The sequence below is a fragment of the Pocillopora verrucosa genome, chromosome 7, assembly GCF_036669915.1.
Source record: "Pocillopora verrucosa isolate sample1 chromosome 7, ASM3666991v2, whole genome shotgun sequence".
NCBI lineage: Eukaryota > Metazoa > Cnidaria > Anthozoa > Scleractinia > Pocilloporidae > Pocillopora > Pocillopora verrucosa.
The window spans coordinates 13,229,749-13,248,965 of NC_089318.1; the positions used below are offsets into that span (position 1 = coordinate 13,229,749).

The following is a 19,217-nucleotide window of genomic DNA, read 5'->3' on the forward strand; positions in this document are numbered from 1 at the left end:
GAAACTGTAGTACTGCGACGGTGGGAGAGTATAACAGGGGAATTTAGTATTATCAAATGAGTTGATAACGTAAATTGGACACCGTAAAGAGTTTAAAAGCTGACGATTCGAGCGTTAGCTCTTCGGAGTTTAAAAGCTGACGTTTCGAGCGTTTGCCCTTCGTCATTCGCTCAGACGAAGGGCTAGCGTTTGAAAATTCAGCTTTTAAACTCCTTACGGTGGCCAATTTACGTTTACTTATCAACTCAGTTGATGATACTAAATTGCTCTAATTTATTTCTGGGCCTGTCGAGAGGAAATCCATTGGGCGTTGCTAAAATTAATAACGAGGAATGGGGAACGGAGAAAGAAGAACGGAAAACGAAGAACATAGAATATAGGAAGGAGAACGAAGAACGGCACACGGGAGTCTGAGACCAAGAAGTGCAGCGGTAATCCGCATGAAGAAAAAATTAATTGGAGGATGACAATACAGTATAGAGGTCCGGGCACCAGTTTTCGAACTCAATCGCTAGAATAATCAGACTAAGAGGTAAATTAAGTTTTTTATTGAAGGAAACCAAATAGAGGTGTTAAAAGAGGTGTTGAAAAACTTTCTGAGAACGCTGAAAATCATTTACATTTTTTGCCAAAGGAGAGCCGCTGGTGCTACAAACCGAGTGTTCTCTCATTATAGACAGTTTGATGAGCTATATTACAGGCTTCTCTATCATTCCCCTTTGAACTATTAAAATGAATTCGCTTGGCCTTCCTTAGAATCTCATCGCATATTCTTCTTATCTTTCAGTCCTTTCTGCATCCACTAGTGTTATTTCTTGTGCCCTTAAAAAGAAAAAGAAAAGAAATCAAAGGAAATAAGAGAACAAAAAGGGAAATCATTGTTCGTGTAAAATAGCAGTTTGTTAAAGACCTCCTTTTCAAAATATGGGCGCAAAATAAGGCTTTTGTCAGATTGTGGTTATTATCCTTCAAACATTTTATAAGGCGTGTTGCCGCTCAACGCCAAAGCACAGAGAAAAAGCCATACACACAGGTTACTCTTAAACTAATTCTCACCCCTTGAAGTAGATTACAGCAGCAGAAAACATAAACACCAGAGCAGCTATGCCAAGCTCTGCACTGAGCCAATGATCGGGTTTCTTCACTTGCCACTTGCGTGATACGTCACTGAACAGAGACCATACAATAAATCGCACTGGTATAGAAAGTGACTGGAGGAAAAACAACAAACCCGTCAGCAAAGTATTATTGGGATAATTAACGAGGGACGATGTAAATTTGGGGCGCATAGCTAAAGGATAAGGCTACAGTCATTTTTTAAAGGACAATTTTTTTATTAATTCATGTAGACTATGCCTTCATACCCCATATATACCTTTCCGCAGGTAAAAGTCGTGCAAATTGCAACAAGGCAAATATCTACTCCTTACAGACCAACTAAACAGTTTAATTGAATAGGGGTGGAGGCAATGACAGGCTTTCCATTTGATTGTTTTCGTCATTTCCTGATTTCGCGTGCTGAGAGTTTACTGGGTGTCTCTGTTAAGTAGAGTGTGCCAAAACTCGGCAAACGAAATGAAAATGTCATGATTATTAACTCGTAAGCGTTCGGCCGCTTAAAAAAATCGGCACAAATAGTTTCCAGCAGAAATTGTAGTGACAAAGAACCGCAAAAATTTAATCTCACAAAGTGGCATCGCCAATACTAAAGGTAAAATTCCCGCAAAGATCCCATGCTACTGATAAACTGAACAGTGCTTCCCCATTGGAAAAGATTACTACATTGTCTGGAAAAGAGCTTGGACTATGAATAATGGCGTTAATTTCTAAAAAATTGCTAAGAATTTGAATTCATCGACTATTTCTTACCATTATGATAGCCAGCCAAGTGGCTCCCTCAGCGTGTCTCAGAAGATTAGCTCCTCCAACAAAGGATAAAACGTTCATGAAAATAAAAAGAGTCCCTTCAATGCCTGGTGTGGCATCACAGCCTGCTGCCCCGAAAAAACATTTAGCTCCACACCGCCATCTGAAAAATAGGGAGATGAAATGATTATCTGTGGACGCAGCTCTTGGTGATGAATCGATCTGATTGTTTTAGAGAGGGACGCAAGTTTCCAAGAGCAACTGCGGTGCAGAGTTAGGCCAGACCAATGCGGACCAAGTTAGATCTCCGCAAAGAGAAAAACTACGCTAGTATTCCCAAGCGATTATGTTGTAAACAAAATACGTAGAAAAAATCGCAAGAGTTTCGGAAAAACAGTTTTAAGGTAAACCTGGTACACGTACTTTTCTCCAAAGTCTTGAATTGAACAAGCATTCCCAAACCATGGGATGATATTCACCCAAAACATCAATCCAGTACAGACCAGCTGATAAAAGGATATCCAACAAAAAAAGTAAAACAAGTTGATTCCTCTTCGTGACATCTCGTTTTGTTTTTTCACTGCTTTTTCCTCCAGCACGTTCATGATGGCCGCTGGAACCTGACAATGGAAAGAAAATGGAAAATGAAAAAACTGCTGACTCGGTGAATTGGCAAACGCTTACAAGATGTTGGTATACTTGCTAGAAAAAGGCATATTGTAGAGAGTAACGCCTTAACATTTTTAAGCTAAAGCAGGAGCCATTGTTTAACGTCAACTATTATAATAAGTAAACAAGAAACAGACGAGCAGGTTTATGAAACAACACTACATATCTGACAAACTGATTCCTATAATTTCCGTCAAATTAGGCTGTCGCTATGTTCCTAACATTCCTCTGTCCCTCTGTCCCTCTGTTCCTACTGTTCCTCTGGTCTACTCTGTCACTGACTTATTATTGCTTTGTCCCTGAATTCCTTTTGTCCCTATGTTCTTTTTTGTTCCTCTGTCCCTCCTTCCTAACCTACCGTTCCTTTCTTCCTCTTCCCTTTTTGCTACAGTTCCCGGATAAGCCACAATAGACCTAATTAGCTTGTATGTTTTGTTTACCCATTTCAGGTCACGTGATAATACTCTGGAGGACTGCTTCTTTCAAATTTCTTTCTATTTTTGGGCATACGTACGCGTCACTAAAAGCTAAAGCTCGTAATTCTCAGGTAAACAAAACATACAAGCCAGAAAGGGCTGTTGCGATCTCCAAATACTCTTCGCAGGTGAGTTAAACTTCTTTCGGTAAACCCCTTACTACTGAAAGAAATGTCTGGCGACTAAAACGAGAATATAATCATCAGATCTCGGATCGACTGACGCAGGTCACAAGACAGAGACATGACTTAAATGGGTTTGCATGTACGGACAGCAACGATACCGATAAAATAAAAATAAAAAGTACTTACAAAGCTTATTGCAAAAACCAAAGGCCATAACACTTTTGACTGGGTATCCTCTTTTGACGTTTGATCGAAATCCGCTTTTAGCGTCGGATAACTTATCAGTGGAATGAGTCCGAAAACCACAGGAACAATTGTGACAACCCCAGCGCACAGTAGTTTTCTACAAGTTGGCTTCTTTCTCAAAATCAGGCGCCTTAAAAAAATGATATGGGCATTTGATTGTAGTGAGATTAGGTATCGCTCTTACGCAAGGCAGTCAACTTCAATTAGATCATGTACGTCGGCCATGCATTGCACTGCTAATTGTGAGGAGTAAAAGAAAAGAAAAAAAAAATGAAAGTGAACCATCATAAGACAAGGTTAAACAAAATGTAGTAATTTTTTGATGATGAGCATATTAAACCGATCCGCTAACAATGATAAAAAATAATGATTACAAAGATGCTGTGACAATGCCGCGTTATGTATAAATGGGGTAAGTTCCTGAAGAAACTGTGGTGTTGCGTCAGACGGGAGTATAACCAGATAATTTGGTTTTATCATCTGAGTTGATAATGTAGAAGGGCTAAGCTCGAACCGTCAGCTTTAAAACTCTTTACGGGGGCCAATTTACATTATCAACTGAGTTGCTCAAACCAAACCGCATCATGGTTCTCATGTAATCAAGGTCATGTCGCTATTCTTGTGCCTCACGTGAAACATGTGACAAATCCCGTGACACAACTTTGCGTGACGCGTCTTTGCCACATTCACTAAGGGACTTGTGGGGTCATGATCGGTTACGAAAAAAAACAATTCGATTACTAGAAACGATCAACGAGTTCTACCAGAATTCGATAATCAAGAGTCGATTATCAAGATTCTTACTCCGCTTTTACTTGCTTGGTCCAAAGCAATGATTAGCTGATAATAACCCCTTGTAGCAGCAGTGGTTCGGAAGCATTTGACCCACCTGAATAGAACTGTTAAAGGGATCGTCAAAGTCCCTAGAATGATTTGGAGATATAACGGCGTTCTTGTTGTGCCAATAGCAAAAACTGCAAGTGCTTCGTTCAAAGCACTACAGAGCCCAATCAAAGATAAAGAAAATTGTGGAAAGCTTTTCTCATTCTCGCCAAGATGTCGGGGAAAAACGATTCGAATGAACAAAGCCCCCAATCCAAAGATCACGAAAGAAGATAGACTACCAAACGATAGTACAAAGTAACTTTCTATCACTTGGCACCTCTTTGTCGATTCTTTGGAGGAGCTGAGCCAATAAAGATGCAACGATATGTCTTGGCCAACATCACCGACTACCACAACAAATGCAAATAGGAGATTTATCCAAAGGAGATCGAATTCCCAAGATCCAATATTGAAAACTCTCCGCTCTTCGTAGGGAGGTGGAGGTGTAGGACAGAGCGGTCGGTCATTGCTGCTCGTTGATTCCGTGAATTCAGACTCAAATTGATCTGCACTTTCCGTGGAGCCGTACATGACAGTCTCTTGATCCATCGATTGAAATCGAATCACGTCCGAGGCTATATCTTATGCGGATCTATTTCCTTCCGATTAAAAGCGGAAGTTTTCTTTCTCAAGGAATTTCCCAGTAACGTGTTGTTCAATTGTGGCTAATCACGAGTATTGTGATTTGGGAGCGTTTGACCATAATAATCATTACACTTAGATCTTCAGAATAGGTCTGGAAAAGGACGAAATAACTTCTGCAGATGTCATCGACATTTTCTCGTCTGACGCTCATATAATTAGGTGCAACTGAAGCATGCGCACGGCACACTAGTTGGAGAGGCTAAATTTGACGCTGGACTTTGAAGTGCAAACTCTGAGTTTCTTCAGCTAAAGAACTCTTCGTTCCTTTATTTCCCCTAAAATATAATTTACCCCTTCTCTCCTTCGAAAAAATGCCTCATATTTTAATAGTAACTATAAAGGTTGTGCGGATAGAGAAAGGGAATATTCTATCGTTTTCGGTAACCAGAAATCAGGAGGCCGTGAAAAATAGAAGCTAAGAAAGTAACTTGGGAAAGCTAGCTAGATATCTAACGAAAGAAAGTCAAATTCTTTTCGAACAACTTATAATCTTGTGGGTTTTTTTCAAGCTTACAAAAACTCTTCTCTCTCATCTGTCAGCGCTGTCTTTGTTTCTAAAAGCAGAACTGACGTCATTGTTCCGGTTATTCTCTGAAAAAGAGAGATCCATTTAAAGAGGTTATATGCAAATCACGTGTAACGCAGTCCATCCGTGAATTCTGACATGGGAGTTCTGCATGTTTCAATTAACTCATTTAGTTATTACTTTATTCATAACGCCGAACGAAAGAAGGATTTACTGTCCATGATTCTCGTGTGCGTTCCACCTACCCTTGAAAGTATGTGAATAATTTTTAAGGTGTATTTGACGTGCCAAGAAACTGATAATACAACATCAATACGATTGTGCAGGGGAAATTTATTGATTACACTGTTAACGCTGACCTTGGAAAGCAATTTTTTCTATGTTTCAAGAACAACACATGCAGTTAGACATATACTATAAATTCTCCGTAACCTCTTTTTTAATCAATTGATCGTCATCTCATCTGCACCAAATTGTGGTCTGCTCGGGCAAAATTAATCGCTTTAAAATCATTGTTTTTTTCAGTTTTTGATCAATTTTACTATCTCTGTGTGTTAAATTGGCCTTACTACTTTGGCGTTTAAAGAAAATCTTATAACGGTGTGTGAAGAAAGATTCATTCTCCAAACTAATTCCTACCCTGGAAAAATTTCTAGAATGCTATGTCTGCTATTAATCCAATATATTAAGGTGGTATGATACCTTCAAAAAGGGAAATTTTTTACATTATTTGAAACATTTTTATTAGTCCCTCCAGTGATAACACTCACTGAGAGATATTGTTTGGCACTGTTGTTGACACCATCTGTTACTATAGCAACAGGACCACGCCCACCAAACCCTCATTTTACAGGCATCACGCCAACAACAATAACTCTATAACAAAAAATCCCATGGCTCTGAAATTTTCAGGATGTCTTATGCATAGATGGATCTGTGCAATGAACCTAAAGCATTTTATACAACATGATTATAACCATGTCAAATAATGAAAAACTTTCACATAAACAAATAATGGGCCCCTTCTGGAAAAAATTTGCCTGCCATTGAATCATCAATTTACCTTTGTACTTTGTTTTAGGTTTATTGCACAGAAACACCATTCAAGATTTTCTGTGGAAAATTTCATGAAATTATCTTAAATAGTTTTTGAACTGAACATGTTGAGCTACTCGGAGTTCTATCAAAATGCAGTTTGATGGAAAAATGCATTTAAAAGTTGTATTTGGGTTTGAAAACCCTCTGTTCAATCTCTGAGCAAAGGAAGTGTCTTAAAATGCTCCAGCAGCATAAGTAACACCCTCTGCTTGTTGGTTCTTGTCTTCTTTCTTCTTTCTTTGTCCCCTTAGGACCTTTCTCCTCTTTTTCCTTTCCTCGCTGTGTTTGTACTCAGCACCACAAATTCGATCCATGTCAAGGTGCCTACACCCCTCTTCTGTGTATTTTCCTGGGGAAATTTTGAGTGCTTTTAGAAGCAGTAGAACAGTCCTTGCTCCAATATTGAAGTGGCTTATGGCATCAAACAAGCCAAATTCCAGCAAGTCAGCTCCCACGAAAACTTCCTTGGGAATGCGCTCCCACACCATTCCATTTACAGCTTCATTCTGGTTTTGGGTTTTTCCATGGAGGCATTTTTCTAACAAAGAATCTTCACTTAATCTTTGGTATACAGGTTTGACTTTTGCAATCACAGCATCAGGCAAACCAGGAGAATGTTTAAAACTGTTTCTGTCTCGCTTGAAACCACACCAGCTCGAGGGTCCAGTTGGACAGTGGGTGTGAAGATCACGCCGTTCACTTGAGGCACAATGGAAGAAACTTGCATGTATTGCCTTTCTCATTCCATTCAAGTCTCCAACATTAGAACGAATAGCAATTCCATAGTAGTTCTGAAGTTTATCAATCATGGCATCAGTGAGTTTTCCTTTCCCACCGAGAGCAGGAGTTTCTTTCTTTAGTTTTCTGAGTGCTGTGCCAACTCGTTTTTGCACATGTCCTATACATTCTTTCTTAGCAATTTGTATTCCATCTGCAGAGTAAACATCCTTGACTCTATTGTAACTTTTGCTGTCACCATCTGAATACAAGTCAGTATAACGAAGCTTGTGAGTTGCAACAGACCGTCTAAAAATACGATCTGCACCCTCTGATTCCATGGCTGGGGCAGAGCCCTTATAATTAGCTTTCCAGTTATTGTGTTCTGCCCTCCATCTATGGTACTCCTCACTGTCTTTATCTAAATGGGAGTGAAGCTGACATTTTTTACAAACTTTAGTGAGAGGTTCTGCATCCAAAACTTTACCAGTATCAATTGACATGACAATCACGCAACCATTCTGTGAAGAATATCCTCTCTTCTGCCAGGTACCGTCACATGAAACGCCACAATTCACTAAATCATCTTCACGAGCATGCTGGGCATCCCTGATTTCTTTTGCTGCACTGGACATACCATCCTTAGCAATAACTTTCACATGTTTAGCAATCGTTCTTGCATTTTTTTGATATGCCATTGCTGTTGGAGGCGGTGGCATATTCATTAATGAGCAAAATTTCTTCGCTCCACTGTGCCCTCTTCCTATCGATCTCATGGAATACACTAAACGCCTATTCGCCTCAAAACTTAAAGTCTGCTTTTTAGATGTCCAAAACTCATGTTTCCAGCCACAACTCTCGCAAAAGACTCGAAGACTCGAAGCACATCCCTTCCTTTCTAAGTGGTTTTCCGAAAGCACGATGCTGAATTCTCCACAATCAGCACACCTCATGGCAGAAAATGCCATGCCGAGTAGCTCCATGTCGACAAACCTGAAGCCCGTTAATGTTGCCTCCTCTTCGTAAGGTTCTTCAACTTTGCCAGGTTTTGATTCCATGGCATCGGACTTAAGCAAAAGCTTTTCCGAAGACACAGACTTCTTAGTATGTTGACCGAGGGTGTTCGAACCATGTGCTTCTTCTTTCGCTTCTTTCGTCCTCTTGGCATTTTCTTTCGAAGGTTTCGTGAATTGATTTCCCGAAAACTTCCTTTTAGGACGCCTTATTGCACGATGCTTCGGAGGCATGGTTGTTAACGTGAAAAAAGAACGAGAAACAGGATAAAAAACTCAAAACGTCACGCCACTAGTATTGTTGTGAATTTCGCAACGACAATTTTTCGTGTTTCGCAGGCTCATCAACTACGATGGGCTAATCGTTGTTATGTACGGGGTAACAGAGAGTCCCTTGTCACGCAACGATCGTTTTCCGGGCGAAAACAACTATTGGGGGATTGTTTCTTCACTGTAAACAAGATAAAAACAAACCTGTTGCCCCTGGCAACCAAAGACCTGGTCTCAAAAATGAGTAAATACTGGACAACAAATAACATTTTCATGAAAAATTAAACTGTGGCGTTAATACCAAGTGAAATACGGACCTTTTCCAGCAATAAAAATTTTTAGGTAAAACTTCGAAATTTTTGCCCTTTTTAAGGTATCATACCACCTTAACCCTTTTTCGGATAAACTGTATTGGGTGCTGTCTACAAGAAATCTTGAGAAACAGCCTCAAGGTTTTTGTCCCTTTGTCTTACATTTGCCATGATGAAGCGCGGGTCTAATGAATACAGTTTTTTTCATAAGTCCTTTAAGTGTAAGAGCTCGGAGGATGTCTGCCCTCTGGGACAAGAAATTGGGTTGATCCAAATGTTGACTGACACCGGTCAGTAGAATCGGGGTGATAAAACTTCTCACTTTGGTTCCCGTTCATCGAAATCTCTGGTGCACTAAAGTGAAAAATAAGAAGAAAGACGTTGTTAGAAACTCGTGAAAGGATTCCTTAATGTGCTAAATTATCAAACAAATCATCAATTAAGGACCAGGGGTTTTGGTTCCGCAAATATTTATGTCGTTACATGATGAGGGTAGGGGGACAGGGGGGGGGGGGGAAGGGGCAGGCACGGGGGGGGGGGAAGGGAAAGGCACAGGGGGGAAGGGGCAGGCACAGGGGGGAAGGGACAGGCACAGGGGGGAAGGGACAGGCACAGGGGGGAGGGGGAGAAGAATCGAATTTAGTAGCCTACGTTTAAATAACTGACCTACGTCCATGACAAGGACTGCTTTGATTGCTTTTCATATCCGCTGCCCTCTGATAAACGCCGCGTTAAAAACACTAAAAATCCAGAGGACGACACAGCATTTTATTCCATAGATACGGTTGATATCTTTCCTTACCCCATGTTGTAAACAAAAATGGCGGGAACCATTATCGCTAACGCGCCGATACTGAACCAGGTGCTCACGTGACCTGCAGGGTGCCATTTGAATGGTGATTCGTCGAACAACGTCCAAAAAATGAATCCCAGCGGGGTGACGAGTGACTACAGGATATGTAAATAAAATTACGTCATCACCAGTGTTTACTTATGAAACGTTGTTCCTTACTGGCTACTTTTTAGCTTATCCATTATCTATTCACTATCGACTTAACTAATCCCTCCTATCCGCTATGAGAGTCTGCCTCTTGTACCACTCCCTGGAGTAGTGGTGTTGTATTTTATAAAATCAAGATCATAAGAGCAGACTTTTTAACTGAGTATTGTAAGTTATTTGGAAATGCGCTGGGTATGGCCTCATTTAACTCCGTGATAGCTCCGGATAGTCACGTACATCTTCTCAACCCACCATATGTGAAACTCAAACCGGTGACAACATTTTCACCCGCATTAATATTCCGCGCTTCAAAAATGTGCTCGTTTTGACTTTGGGCTCTCACTTGTTCCTGGTAACTTTTATCATCGTTTTGTTTGGCTGTTTGTTTAATTGTTTTTATCTTACGGCACACAATCAAAGTATACTCGTGAATGCACCTGTTCTACAAATGTTGAGCATTTGATTTAATCTGCATGTCTAGCTAGACGAGAAAAATGCCTAGAGCATGAGTATCAAATAGTTCACTTACCGTGACAATAGCCAGCCAAGTGGCTCCCTCGGCGTGTCTCAGTAGATTGGCTCCACCAACATAGGATAAAACGTACATGAGAATAAATATAGTTCCTCTGGTCCCTGAAGTGGAGTCACAACCTGCGGCGCCAAAGAAGCATTGAACTCCAAACCACCAACTAGAAATAACACATAAATTCGGTTGAGTAAAAGGTTTTGCAATCGGTCTCTGGCTAGGTCAGCATTTTGAAGATGTGACAGGTCAAGACTTAACTCCCAAACTGCCACTCTCCACTCGAGAATATTTATTAATGGACACCGACAAACAATCTGAGCGAGTTATCGAGGGGCAACCCGAAAAGCACGAACTTTCCAACCACAAAGAGAGGCAGTTATTTTAGTCGCTTCAGAAACCGGGGTGAATCAGTAGATTTGCAAATAAGCCTAGCATAAAGTTTTATGATGTCAAATCTTGTTTCAGTTAAACAGCTATTAAGAAAAAAGAGAAAATTCAACGAAAACTCACTTTTCCCCAAACTCTTGGATATTGCTAACATTTCCATACCACGGCAGAATGTCCAACCAAAACAAAAGTCCCACACAGAGTAGCTGATAAGAAGACGTCCAAAATAGAAAATACAACAAGTTGATGCCTTTCTTTGAGGATTGACTTTCCATCTTCACTCCCTTTTCTTCGATCACGTTCATAACGGCTGCTGGAACCTAAAGAGTAAAACCAAATATATCAGCGAGACCCACTGACAACCAAGATCGGCCGAGAAATTCTCTTTTCTAGTTGTTACACATTTTCTTGTGAAACAGCCAAGAGAATTTGATGATAAGTTTGTGTATCTTCTTCACCTGGGCTGAATACCGCTTTTTAAAATTCGAGATGGCGTTACATAATTAATTGTGGTCGACAAAGGAGTGAGGGGTATAGCACATACCATTTAAGTCAAATTATGATCTTGTTAAGCTAGCGAGAATCAAACCATTTCGCATTGCTCGCCTAGATAACAGAAAATTGAAATAGAGCTATTGCAATCCGACTTTTTTTTGACGTTGAGTCCCACTTACGAAGCCAAGCATGAAAATTATGGGCCACATTACTCTGGAAACACCCTGAGCATTGTTTTTTCTTTTTTCGGCTTTGGGATCAACTTCGGGAAAAATTGTTGGGATGAGGCAAATGAAAAGACCAACAACCACGATGACACCACAGGACAACTTCAGCAGGGTGGGCTTCTTTCGAACAATCAGCAACCTTCAGGAGAAAAAAAATCAACAGCAGTGTTGATGAGTAATAGGGCGCGGGGGGGGGGGGTGTAGAGGGAGAGGGGGGTGAGGGGGAGGGGGTGGAGGGAGGGCGGAGGTGACATTTTACGCTAGCTGAGCATAAAGATGGAACTGCCAGCCTTATCTGCTCATGGGGGAGATCAGGTAAATTTTATTGTGACACAAGAAAAACTCCGAAACCTCAACCCAGGCTAATAACTGATGAGTGTTTCCTAAAGGGAGAATGATACTTCAGCAACCACATAATAGTTATCTTCTTTTTTGAAGAGAAAAAGAAGGAAGGGGTCATATTCTGATATTGCCAAACCTATTTTTGAAGTCCAAAATTCCCTGTTCAAATTGATTGCCAGGAGATAGTTCAAATAAAAGCTTCACATTAAATTTCTGTGGAAATAAGTCCTTGCGGTAGTTCCCTTCCAGCAAATTGTGCCTTGTTCGAAACAAATCAAACCAGTACCAGTTTTTTCGTGTCATCGCAAGGAATTAACAAAACGAAAAAAGGTCACATAAGCTAATACTGAAATGCAATACAAAGGAAAACTTGTCACTCCTACAACTCGATAATACTTTGATGATGCAACTGAAGATGGTAAATATTTGAAGCCTTCACATATGGACATTCTTATCCTAGAAAAATGCAGTTTGTGACCACAGACCTATAAAGTCTCCTAAAAGTAAGTGGAAGAGCAACCGAAACCCCAATCGAGAGCTCTCGAAGTTTTTTTGTCCGAGTATGCCTGTGTCATTAGCTGGATTGCATCATCTTTCGCTTCAATTATGCTGTTGCACAATAGTGATTATCAGGTGTGCGTTACAGCCAACTGCATAGCGTTCTGTCTCCCTTTAATTTGGACAGGAAGCCATCAAACTCAATTACAGAACATTTACTCACCTGAATAAAATAGTCAAAGGGATCAGGAAGTTTCCAAGAATCGCTTGAAGGTATGGCGGTGTTCTTGACCCTTTACTCGCGAATACAACCAGAGCTCCGTTTAAAGCGTCACACAGGCCAACCAAAAAGAGCAGAAGGTGTGGAAAACGTTTTTCCGTTTCTCCGAGATGTTGAGGCGAAAAGATTTTAACGAACAACGTTCCCAGTCCAAATATTATGACAAACGACAAACTCGCAAAAGACAGCACAAAGTAACTATCGACTGATTTTCCCGAATGATTTCCATTTACGGAGTCGATCCAGAGTGGAAGCGACACATTCTGACCGACTTGGCCGGCTACGGCGACAAAAGCAAATAACAAGTTTGCCCAGAATAGACGAATTTCGCAAAATCCAACCTTAATCTTTTTCGATTTTCCATAAAGGGAGGCAGGGCGAGATGGCACGAAATCTTTGGATATGCTTGACACATCATCGTCTTCATACCCCTGAGGAGAGCTTCTGGTAAAATCCATTTTTGAACAACTGACAGGTGGTTGAAGGCGCAGTATTTACTAGAAAAGCTTTCCCACAGGTTTTAAGAGACGGTTTTATCTCTTGCCTACGAGGTAAGCTTCCATGTCGTCGGCTTTGGGAGAACGTTTGGATGTGAAACTAATTATTGCAGAACCCCTAACATACCAATATATGACGTCATTTTAACGAGCAATTGTGGTAAATAATTGGGGCTTGGGCACTGGTGTTTCATTTCAAATAACTTTACATAACCCATAGCTTGAGGCAATGAAAGTTATTAGGAGAGGATGTCAGCATCCATCGAACAAATTTGAAATATTGTGGCAAGTCGCCCAAAATTCGTTTTCTCTCCTTCTTTCATATTTTGTAGCCCAATGTGTCCTAATAATTGTGGTGTAGTTTTTTTGTGAAAACATATTTTATTTTTCGAGAAATTTTATTTTTCGTTCAGCCGCTCAAATATGCAAATTTTCACCCTGAATATTACCCAAGTTGTGTGACCTCATGTAACGAATTTACTTGACCTCCGGAATTTCTGTCGGCATAATCCTTTGTTTTATCATCTAAACTTAATCCCCTGTCATTATTGAAGCTGGAAAGAAACATTTATCTTTTGGTGAATATTTTTGTCCGACATACTTTTTCTATATCGAAAAGTAGCATCAAAATAAAGACAGTTTTAACAATGACCGATATTACAGAATCTACTGAGCTTCTAGCTTTTAAAAGACAAAAGGATGGTTATAAAGTTACTGTAAAAATTTCCTTATGTATTTGTGTTGTTATATCGATCGTGAGACGAACTTGAAGTCCGGCAAAATTTACTTTCTAGCGACTATGAAATATACATGGTGTGTCTACTTGTCGCCACCGTTTACTGGCATAAATCACTATAGTTTGTGAAGAAATCTAACATAACCTCTAACCTTATTTATTTATGATTTTATTAGCTGTTTCGGTGATCAAGTTATGTTCTACCATATTTTAGCCAGATTTAATTTACAGTTTGTGAACCTTCTCCACATTATTATATTAGTTGCATGACAAGCGTGACACATAAATTCAAAGATGAATCAACCTCCGAATTACCAAGAGATGGGTTTTTTTCCTCTCTTTTCATATCTATAAAAACCTTCCAAGAATTGCTTTATTCTGAAAACTAATATGTCCAGACCCATCAATGATTCCTTTGCCGACGGAAGTCAAAGAATGTTTACAAAAGTCAATTCGATTGACAAGCTACACACCGTTTAACCGACTGATCTGTTGTATAAGCGTCTCATCTTACATGCTAATAAAGAGATTTGTTGTTCATTTAAATCGTTCGCTTTTAGGACTTTTGGGTATAAATATCGAGAAGACCGACGTTGCATATCTCAGGTCGTTCCCTTGCGTAGTTGTAAAAAAGACATTTTAAGTTACCTGCGGAGATCCAAAAACTGAAGTTGACCTTATTTTTGTTTGACCTTATTTTGTCGCGAGCCGCATCTTCGAGAAGCTAAAAGATATCGATGATTTTACAATTTGCCCTACTCATAGATCAAATCTCGGTACCGGTGTTGGGTGGATTCGTGGTTTCATTAGTAGTTGTAGAGTGCCTAAAGAAGTGTACGACCATGGTAAAGGTAGGGTTAAGTCGATTCCAAATGCCTATTAGGGTATTGGCAAGCATGCACCACAGATAGTACGCAAGAGGTCTGGAAAATTCATGTAACCTGGCTACTTACCACCTTGTGCAAAATTACGCGTCCCGTCAGACTTAGGCCTTGATCGGGTGTTGGTAAATAGGCTACCAAAAATCCAGACAGAGGCGGAGTTTTCTATACTAATGTCCGAGCACTTTGTAGGCTTCCCACCGTCTGGCGGGACGTAATTAAGCACACAGTGGAAAAGGTACCTGGCTCATCCGTGTGGGAGTGGCAACAACTGATATTTAAGCACAAAAAAATTGAAAAATCCCAAAAATAAGAACTCCTTTACCGATGTGCTCCAGAGGCTCACGTTAGATCATTAAAATCATCCTAGTAATGCTTATTTCAGGCATTTTATTGAACGAAAAACACCCTAAAAGGTACCAGCTGGGTATCTGGTAGTCCACTAAAGTTTGAGACACCGTAAAAGGTACCAGATCACTGATTTTGACCAATTTCCGATCGCCTCCTCCCCCCTTCCCCACCAACCCTGTCAGCACCTAAAAACAAAAGATGTGATTTGCCAACTACGAGCTGTCAGTCTCACCTCGTAAAATTCACGTGAACTGATTATTTACTTATAAAAACTTTTAGGTCAGATTTTTATGCTGACAAAATCTGTCCTGCTTCGAGGCAGGACGGCTGTACTTTTTTTTGTTTTGTTCGTCTTGACATAATTTGATAGGGATTTAATAACTGTACGTCTGCATTTGTTAAACTGACTATTCAAGTGCATCCAGAACTCGATGCGTGCACTTCTAGTGCATTGAGTATTCTTTTGTAATATAGCCAAAGATCTTGCGATGTCTACTGTTCAAGCCGTTTTTTCTTTTCAAGGAGGCATCGACCGCATCAGAGACCCCCCCCCCCCCCCCCCCCATCAAAAATGTAATGGTCCGTCCCTAAGGTACTTTTTACATTATTTTAAGATGGGTTTCGTTCCGGAACGAAATGAATTTCATACTGCCTTTACATGCAAGATAATTTAGCATGTAAAAACAAGTATTTACGTCCTTTTTATATGCTTCCCTCGCTCCTAAAGAGGATTCATACAGATATGAGCGTCGTACTGCGTTTACTTTATACAGAAGGTCGTCCAGAATAAGTGTTTCGTTCTGGAATGAAAACCTCAATAAACTCTTTCAGAAATGACTCGTTTCGAATAATTTTACTCTGGTATCATGTGGCAACCGGGATGAACTCGTTCTTGAACAAAACTCATCATGTAGACTTCATGTACAAGGCCCCTAAGAGTTTTATTCCCAGAGCATCACGCTCTGCTCTCCTGCCAGAACACTATAAACGCTACGCTGCTACTGAAACAGCTTATTTTTTGCCCTTAAGTAACCCTGTAATACTGGGGTGTCTATGACAACTTATTAGCATCATCGGAATGTCTCTCGCTCGTAATTATATGTCGAAGGATAAAGACGTAAGAAAAAACAAGGATTTTTTGGGTTGATAAAGCCCTCTAATTCACAAGATTCGATTATGGCAAAGCATAAAAATATTTCGATTTCTGCAAAACAGGCAAGTGGCTTATTCGTTACCCTTGAGTAACCTTGCGTGTCTATAACAACTGAGCAGCAACATCATCTAAAAGTGTCTACTGAGCTGTCATTGTGCCAAAACGTGAGCAAAACAACCGCTGGCCTCTCAGAGCCCCTACACCGTAGACTAAATGTAGAACATTTTACCTCTCACCCACAGTACAAACATTCTGGTAGAATGAAATATTTTTAAATCCTATAAACCCTTTTTTTTTTACCCTCATTCTAATAACTCTACTGAAAATGCAACCCCATTGTGGTCGATACAGTTGTGACGCTGCTACTCCATCCGGCAGCACATCAGCAACACCCCCTCAGGGGGGAAAGCTGAGCACACCACACTTACTGGGAATTTCGCCCTGCACAGTTAATCAAAACTGACGATGAACAAAAGCAATTGAAAATCTGCATACATGGACAAGACAACAATGATATCTTTTCAAGGTTGTAGCTTTGCTTGCGCGTCACATGAAGAATCATGTGACACGTCACGCGACACAATAATATTGCGTGACGCTGTCTTCGCCACATCAACAGAGACACTCACGGGGTCACTTACATAAAAAGACCAACCTACAAGAAACGATCAACAAATTCTATAAAGATTCCATGTCAACTTTTGCTTGCTTTAGTCCAAAGAAATAAATGGCTCGAATTTAGCTGGAATTGAGATCATAGTGGTGACTGACCTTTCTACAACCTGAGCAGGGTCATCATCAGAGTCAAGTGAAGAGTTATTGTCCGTCAGGTGATATAAGTCCGGCTCGAGGGAGGGGGGAGGAGATTTGGATCAATTTTTGCTGCATATATGCCTATCAGAAACTCTTCCCCATTATAGTCTATTCGGGTCAGTCAGACCACATCCTAAAGGCAAATTTGGGACAAAAGTTAATTTTCGGGGTCCGAACTTAGTCATTTCTGATCATGCGTCTACAATAAAGAGCCTTTTAGGTAGGTCATCATTGTACGCGAAAATCCTGGAATTAGGGGAGTTTAAAAAACAGGTTCCTATTTTCAAATCCTTACTCACCAGAATTTTCTGACTTCCGAAATCCCGAAAATTCCAATAACTCTGTTGCAAACGAAACCCAAGTTGTCAAAACGCAACCCCGTCCAGCAGAACATCTCCATCAGTAAAAAATTAGGCAGTACCCTCACCCCCCTTCCTCAGACAATGTTTCGCGTGACACAAAAGTACAGCCTTTGAACTTAAAAAGACTTTCTTTCAATCTTATTCATTCATGCAGTTTTTGGATTACTTTTGTTCATTGTTGTTTTTTAACTGTGCAGTAACCTTGGCTTAAGAGCAGAACTACCCGTCGGCGTGGTGTGCTCAGATTTCCCCTCCCCCCCCCCCATCCCTTAGTAATAGCTGTTCAGTTTGTCATTTGGCCACCCTGTGACAGATTTACAAGCGACATACTATCTTCTCGGCAGTCTTGGTTGGTTTTGTCACGCAACAAATTCACACCCACGATGGAAATGGGGCGTTGCGTGGTTTGGCCAGACAAAGGAAAGAAAAAAAAAATAATGCAGGAAATTTCGCTTAAAAAAATGAATGGAAAAATTATGAGCATGAAAATTAGAGTTAAGGATTTCATCAAGCCAACCGAAATCATTTTGCTTTTCTTACGGCTTTATACTTTGACATAAGATTAGCAAGACTCATTTCGATGATGCTGACAAGTCGTTCTAGGCAACCCAGGGTTACTCAAGGGTAAAAAAACTAGTTTCTGGCAAAACATGCCATTCACATTTTTTGCTGTAGCAGGGCAGGTCGGTTATAACGTACCAATTGTGTGCTGAGTCGATTCCGTGAATGGAAATCATTTGGGAAAATCAGTCGACAGTTACTTTGTCCTGTCTTTAGTCGTTTGCGAGGTAATTGATTGTCAAAATATTTGGGCGGGGAACGTTGATCATTAAAACCTTTTCGCCTGTACACAGAAAAACGTTTTCCACACCTACTACTCTTCTTGGTTGGCTTATGTGAATTCTTGAACGGAGCTCTGGTTGTATTCGCGAGTAAAGGTAAAGAACACCTCCATACCTTCCAGCGATTCTTGGAAGGTCGTTCTGTTCGGTTCGTTTGTAATATTAATGTCGTGGATGAGTCGTTTGTATGGTGCCGGTAGTGGTTGACACCTGTTGAGGGGAGTCTGTTCCAAGTTAGTAAACCAGCTTTCCAGAGTCAGTCGTTGAAAGTAGTTGGTGCTGTGGATTAGGCATTACGCAGAGTCCCACTCAATAGTGTGGTTCGTAAGTCGGTGATGTTCAGCAATGTGATTGTTGACATCGCCTTTCCTCGTCGCTCATTTAGTGTTCAGTCAGTCTAGTTGTGAGGTTTCTGCCAGTCTCACCGATGTAGGAGGCATGGCAGTCGGAGCAATCGATCCTAGAAACTGCGCCCTGTCTGTTCCTCTGTTCGTCTTGGTCTTTGACGTTAGTCAGTAATTGACGTGGTGTGGTAATGGGTGTGTGAGCGACGTGGAGTTGAATGGTTGTAAGATGCACGAGATGTTCTCAGATATGCCCTTTATGTACGGTATAGTTGCTGTAGTCGTAGGAGTCGCGTTGTCGTTGGCTTCGGTAACATTAGTAGGTCGGTGAGTGTTTCGTCGGATGAAGTCTTTGTTGTAGTTGTTCTTTGAAAAAACACGGTCAATGTACTTGTTCTCGTCGGATAAACTGTCTGTCGCGTTGCATGCTAGTTGCGCTCGTCGCTTGAGAGTCCTGATAGTTGTGGCTTTGTGTGATGTCGGGTTGTAGGATGACTCGTCCAGTAATCTGTCGGTATGTGTCGGTTTCCTGTAGACTGTTGTCTGTAGTGAGTTGTCGTCACGGCTTACCAAGCAGTCTAGAAAAGGTAGTTTACCATTTTCTTCGACCTTTCTGGTAAACTGTATGTCAGTGTT

At 40.7% G+C, this 19,217-nt stretch overlaps 3 protein-coding genes across 3 annotated transcripts; all 3 read right to left on the reverse strand.

Annotated features, from left to right (window-relative positions):
* Positions 1 to 576: 576 nt before the first annotated feature.
* Positions 577 to 5,049, reverse strand: LOC131778607 (crt homolog 3). Its single transcript, XM_059095029.2, has 6 exons — positions 4,272 to 5,049; positions 3,323 to 3,512; positions 2,290 to 2,486; positions 1,870 to 2,029; positions 1,057 to 1,211; positions 577 to 822 (listed from the first exon to the last, which is right to left on the reverse strand). Exons 1-6 carry the CDS (start codon positions 4,814 to 4,816, stop codon positions 777 to 779), a joined length of 1,293 nt encoding a protein of 430 aa, XP_058951012.2. The 5' UTR covers positions 4,817 to 5,049; the 3' UTR covers positions 577 to 776.
* A 698-nt stretch (positions 5,050 to 5,747) lies between these two features.
* On the reverse strand, positions 5,748 to 8,763 carry LOC136282377 (uncharacterized). The gene has a single exon (XM_066169947.1). It carries the CDS (start codon positions 8,498 to 8,500, stop codon positions 6,710 to 6,712), a length of 1,791 nt encoding a protein of 596 aa, XP_066026044.1. The 5' UTR covers positions 8,501 to 8,763; the 3' UTR covers positions 5,748 to 6,709.
* A 163-nt stretch (positions 8,764 to 8,926) lies between these two features.
* Positions 8,927 to 13,214, reverse strand: LOC131778597 (crt homolog 1). Its single transcript, XM_059095019.2, has 6 exons — positions 12,546 to 13,214; positions 11,435 to 11,621; positions 10,884 to 11,080; positions 10,377 to 10,536; positions 9,650 to 9,795; positions 8,927 to 9,201 (listed from the first exon to the last, which is right to left on the reverse strand). Exons 1-6 carry the CDS (start codon positions 13,058 to 13,060, stop codon positions 9,063 to 9,065), a joined length of 1,344 nt encoding a protein of 447 aa, XP_058951002.2. The 5' UTR covers positions 13,061 to 13,214; the 3' UTR covers positions 8,927 to 9,062.
* Between the last annotated feature and the right edge of the window lie 6,003 nt (positions 13,215 to 19,217).

Excerpts from the sequence above, each read along its gene's own strand:
- LOC131778607 (XM_059095029.2), bottom strand. The coding sequence starts at position 4,816 with ATGGATCAAGAGACTGTCATGTACGGCTCCACGGAAAGTGCAGATCAA. Across the intron at positions 3,513-4,271 it reads CCTTTAACAGTTCTATTCAG|GCGCCTGATTTTGAGAAAGA; the intron begins GTGGGTCAAATG and ends CATTTTTTTAAG. Across the intron at positions 823-1,056 it reads GCTGTAATCTACTTCAAGGG|GGCACAAGAAATAACACTAG; the intron begins GTGAGAATTAGT and ends TTTCTTTTTAAG.
- LOC136282377 (XM_066169947.1), bottom strand. The coding sequence starts at position 8,500 with ATGCCTCCGAAGCATCGTGCAATAAGGCGTCCTAAAAGGAAGTTTTCG.
- LOC131778597 (XM_059095019.2), bottom strand. The coding sequence starts at position 13,060 with ATGGATTTTACCAGAAGCTCTCCTCAGGGGTATGAAGACGATGATGTG. Across the intron at positions 11,622-12,545 it reads CCTTTGACTATTTTATTCAG|GTTGCTGATTGTTCGAAAGA; the intron begins GTGAGTAAATGT and ends TTTCTCCTGAAG. Across the intron at positions 9,202-9,649 it reads ATTTTTGTTTACAACATGGG|TGCACCAGAGATTTCGATGA; the intron begins GTAAGGAAAGAT and ends TTTTCACTTTAG.